This window comes from Volvox carteri, assembly GCF_000143455.1.
Source record: "Volvox carteri f. nagariensis unplaced genomic scaffold VOLCAscaffold_44, whole genome shotgun sequence".
NCBI lineage: Eukaryota > Viridiplantae > Chlorophyta > Chlorophyceae > Chlamydomonadales > Volvocaceae > Volvox > Volvox carteri.
The window spans coordinates 798,606-803,820 of record NW_003307587.1 but is presented as its reverse complement, the minus strand read 5'-3'; the positions used below and the strand labels follow the sequence as shown (position 1 = coordinate 803,820).

Sequence of the window (5,215 nt, the reverse complement as noted above, 5' to 3'; positions counted from 1 at the left end):
ACTATCTGTACTTGTATCGCTATCTCTCACCACCACCAGTACCGTACTCGAGTCTCCACATCCAATTCCCCACGACCCATAAAACCCAAATTGAATGACCACCCAAAGAGCTTTGTGGCGGGCTTTGGGAGGGAAGTTGAGAGAGCGGTATGGGATAGATGATATTGAGGTTTTCAGGGAACACTTTGCTGTACTATTAAATTCAGGTGTGGGGGAGACAGGGCCTGATGGTTTGATTCGGCTTTTGAACTACCATATCGGGTGCCCGGGGACCGGGCGCCGTACACGCTCGTCCAGCTGGGCGACCTAAGTGGGACGCGCGCAGGGACGCGACCTTTTCGACCTGGCAACTCGCAGATTTTGGTCGGCTCGCGCGACATTTCATTAGAGGACCTTTGTATGGAACGTTTTTAGGTCGCTCGAGCGTCGCAGGAGCAGTGGCGACGCACTTTGTGGAGTGATGCACGTCCATGGAGTCCAGGAATTAACTTTGCGCGAGCAGCCACTCTGTATGGCCAAGTAGCAATCCAATTTCCATTCTTCGTAAAAAAAATCGGGAGCGCAACGCTACAGGAGCGTCCATATAATAATAGGACAAGGGGCTCCGCTCGCCAAAGTAGACTTTGACGTGGTGGCGTTAGTAGAACCAAAACTAACTCCAGAAAAGCTTTACGAAATTCATCAAGAATACGGTGAACCCAAAGATAAGAACAAGCGGAACCTTGCGGAACCGAACGCAATCGATCAACGCAGCGATCACTCATGAAACACCAAGAGATGCAATGGAGGCTCACTCTAGGAACCAGGATTCCAATGACAAAGAGGTTCGGCAGGTCAACTCGTCGGGTCAAGTCAAGTCGCATGTCGCACGAAGTGCATTTCCCACAGGACAACGTATTACAAGTGACCGATTATCTCCGACACTGTCACATTGACATGCGCCGCACGGTGGTGGCCTGGTGGGGCTGCGGGACCTCCGCGGGACCCCCGCGGTGGGTGGTGGGGGAGCCACCCTGCGGCAGCATCACTCCTGGGCCTGCCCCGTGGCCCTGAGCACGGTGGGCCAAATTCAATTGCAGATGGTTGCTCGGGTGAGCCGAGCAAAGCTCTGGCTGATGCAAGCGCCACCCCCTTGGAGGGCTGTGTGTAGGTTGTGGTAGTGTGTCCTGAGGTGCCTGTGTAGGCGACTTTCCCCGAGTCCTGCTTTATAATTTTCTGGTGCAGTTGTGATGCGTCGCTGTTGCTCCCTGTTTGGTAGTGGTGTCCCGGTGGGTGTCTCTGCATTTTTGGGTGTTCTGCTGGCGGGCTGTAGCTACTGTTCACTTTCGGGCATTGTGATGCGGGGATGCGTTGCACCGACCTTGCAGGGGGTCCACTGTAACCTTCATTCATTCAGTGTATGTGAAGAAGTGCATGAATTCTCGGTCTTAGAGGGCATTGCGTTATGTGTGTAGTGTAGGGTGTGCAGGATTTCACACGCAGCGCAAGTCGCGCGCCTGCCAGGGATTCACACGGCAGCCCCGGCCCATCATCAGATCACACGCAGTGCAAGTCGCGCGCCTGCCAGGGATTCACACGGCAGCCCCGGCCCATCATCAGATCACACGCAGTGCAAGCCGCGCGCCTGCCAGGGATTCACACGGCAGCCCCGGCCCATCATGAGCCTATGACAGCTGCCGCCACGTCAAGGCGACTTGCTTTGTGTGCTCGTGAGGCAGGGAGCTCTGTCCAGCTGCCGCTGCTTCTGATGGGGTGTTACACTGTGGGCGGCTCGCCCCGAGAGAGGACAAGCACCGGGGGCTATGACCGGGCCGAAACACAGGGGCGGGCGGGCGCGTGGCTCTAAGTCCGTCTGTTCCGCCGCGCTCGCCTCACCCCCTCACTCACGCCAACCGGGGCGCTGTCCCAGCCCCTGGCTAGGCAACACAGCGGACACAGAAGACTGCGAACCGAACTAAGCGAGAGCCGCATGAGAGGCGCCACACTTCTGCCTTCTGTGATTGCGCTAAACATGTACCCGTTTGGTACCTGCTGAGGCTTTGCTGCTTGACCATCCACGCTCTTCTCGCACGTGGGTTTGTGACCTTCACAGCTGCTCCTCTATCTGTTACCGCAATCGTGCTCGCTGCCATCGGAGCGGTTACCTTTCGCTAGTACCCATTCTTGCGTGAAACACTCTTATATCAACCGAGTCTAATACAATAACCAGCAGTGAATTTGACAAAATGTCCTGCTCTCATCCAAAGTCAGACCTGTGCCTAAACGCGAACGTAAAGGCACAATTCTTTGTCAATATGTTCTTCGTTAAACGTCTTACTTATAACACTCGTAGAAATTGGGAATACTTTAGTTTTTGGTGTATATGTGAGCTCGAATGGGCTGGGGACCGGAAGGCACATAAATTAGGTCCCTCGCCGGTCCCACGGTCGTACATTCCCGGTCCCCTGGCCCTAGATATGCCCTACATATCCCTATTGAGCTACAAGACTGCGCCGACGCACAGATGATAGCCCAAGCACAGGTAAGAGTGGATGCGAGGAGAGAAAACTTCTCAAGGGTCTTACAAGTGATGCTTTTGAGCTTTCACAATTTATGCCTTCAAGCAACGTGAGATGGTGTTTCGCTTACCGTTACGTGATTTGTGTTAATTCCGGTTTCGTTTCGCCATTCCCTTTTGCCATAAACAACTAGGCTCCGGCACAGCGGCAGTGGCGGCAGCAACGCGGGCTGGACAGGGCTGGAGCGTGATGGGGGGCGCTGTAGGCAGGCAGATGCCAAGTCTTCAGGGGAACCCATCTGTACTTGTTTCGCTATCCCTCATCACCACCAGTACCGTATCGCACATCTGTATATGCGTCGACCTGTATGTGAAAATGATGGGGTTCTCTGAGGCTTTCTCACGCCGCTGCTGCTGCAGCTCCTGCCATCGCTCCTATTGCTGCTGCCGGGGGATCCTTTCGAAGCTCACATGTGTGGCCCTGCTTGTTTTTGGTTGTTTTTGAAGGTACTGGGCTACGAGAATCGTGCCCTGGCCTCCCTGCTATCGCGCATTGTGGGCCTGGATGTGGGGCCGAGAAGGCGGCGGGGCAGCGGGTCGACTGGGGGATGCGGCCGCTGCCACTGGCCATGCTTATCACGTCCTTTCAAAAAGAAACCTGAGTTTGTGTAGGCCAGAATCCTCGGCCGGGGCCACGTAACAAGTTAGAAAGCAGCCGTTGCACTCAATCAGCCGCAACTAAATCAACTGTTGCAACGTGCCGGGGGGCCGATTGCATTCGGATCCTTGTTTGGACATGCATGCTTTCTCATCGGACAGATTTGACCCGATGAAGGCTGAGCGAGGTCTGCTTAACCATGACGTGATCATCTTGACTGAGACAAAGGCGCCTGTTGATTAGTAACACGCCAGGGAGCAACTGGTATTACATGGCTATACCCATTTCGCATGCACGAGGGCTCCACGCACGGGTTCTCGAAGATTGGGCGGTGTATCTGTGTTTGTTCGGAGTGAGATGACTTCCCATGTGCGAGAAGTAGGCCGGACAATTGCTCCGATAGGGGTGGAGGTTGGCTGGCTTCGACTTCATAATGTACTTCCCTGGAGGTCGGGGGCTCCTCATGGGGGCAGATAATTGCTCACCTCAGGGGTCAAGTGTGCACAATAGCACGGCACGGGAGTTCAGTGACGTCCCTGATGCAGTATTTGTCAGCATTACTGGTGAGCTCGACAGGCTGCGGTGTGCGGGCGATGAGGTGCTACTTGCGGGTGATTTTAATGCCCGTACAGCGACTACTCCAGATCTGCCCGAAACGTTCAGTGCAGAGGCGCATCCCCTCCTAGGCATCACGTGCGCGAATAGAGATGCCGGCATCAATTCTTGCGGGCGGCGGTTGGCACAGATGTGCTATGACACTGGTACCGCAATTGTCAATGGGCGGGTGCCCGGAGACAGGTATGGAGCCCATACGTTTTCTAACTCTGTTGAGTGTCGTAGTTCTATGAACATATGTATTGCATCCTCGAGCATCTAGACACCCTTTAAGTCCTGAATTTGTGGGGTGAGTTGAACGTCTTGAGCGATCATCATCCACTCAACCTTCGCCTGCACACAGCCGCGAGGCGTCTCTTCACGTCACCAGCGTCCCTTGCCAGCCACCAACACACATGTTCGGGTGCACCGAAGGGCCGCAGTCACCGATGGAGGGGAACCTTGTGGCGTAGTGGGGGACGGTGGCGTTTTGGAAACACATCGGTAAGGTTCCACTTCTACCCCATTTATGGGTGTGCGTTCACTTTTTGAAGGGCGAGCTCGTACCAGACGGAGCGCGGGTCTCCGTCCAATCTCTACGTATCCCTACATCCCCTCACATCTTACCCTCCCTACAAGAGTTGTGACATACATACATACATACATATGGGCAGACAGCACATAGGTGGAGAGGGGGCCCCGTGCAGAATGAGACCTACAGAAAACGATGCATCCCTCACTTTTCACATGGTCGTACACTTGCAAGAACCCGTCAATCATCATCTTTGTACGGAAACTTCTCATCTCGGTGCTCCTTGAGTTTTTCACGCAGCTCGTAGCAGTCGTCCCCCTTGAGCATGTCAGACAACCAGCGACACTCCACATCCATATTTACCTGTGTGGGGTGGGGTAGGATGGGAGGAATGATATGTGAAGCCCCAAGAAGCAACAGCGAAGTGGGTGGTGGAAAAGGGGATAGGACAGGGCAATTAGCCCGGCGTAGGCTGAGTTGGGTGGGAGGAATAATGAACAAGAGAGATTGGGGAAGGCTTCTTGTCAGCGAGATGAGCCATGTGCGCAGGGCAAGAGATGCAGTAGTAATTTTGGTACCTTCTCAAAGCTTCCTGTGGGAAAACAAAGAGGGAAGCGGAATGTGTGTGTGTTCTGCTGCATCCGGCGGTTCTCAGGTCGGTGGTCGGGAGGGTGGAGGGGCAGACGGCCGGTCAGGAAGAGGGAGAGGAAAACACTCAGCGCATGCACACACATACATACACACAAACACACGAAAGAACACATTTCGAAAGAAGGCGTTGCACCTTTCATTGTTCACTGCCTTCATCCTACATTCTCAAACTTTTTGCATGTGTCTAAATGCATACACGAGCAACAGGTACAGACAAAAACACCTCACTCCGATTGCCCAGTGGCCCCCCACCCCCTGCACAGAGCCAGGCAGTGTTTTTAAA

General features: G+C 54.2%; 1 protein-coding gene across 1 annotated transcript in view; it reads right to left on the bottom strand.

The window, feature by feature from the left end:
• Positions 1–3,115: 3,115 nt before the first annotated feature.
• The window catches only part of bet3.2 (uncharacterized protein), a 4,054-nt gene continuing 1,954 nt past the window's right edge, over positions 3,116–5,215 (bottom strand). Inside the window, exons 4-5 of the mRNA XM_002954578.1 lie at positions 3,701–4,644; positions 3,116–3,534 (exon numbers count right to left, since the gene is read on the bottom strand). Of these exons, the coding sequence (XP_002954624.1) occupies positions 4,522–4,644 (123 nt within the window). The 3' untranslated portion in view covers positions 3,116–3,534; positions 3,701–4,521. The remainder of the gene's footprint in view (positions 3,535–3,700; positions 4,645–5,215) is intronic.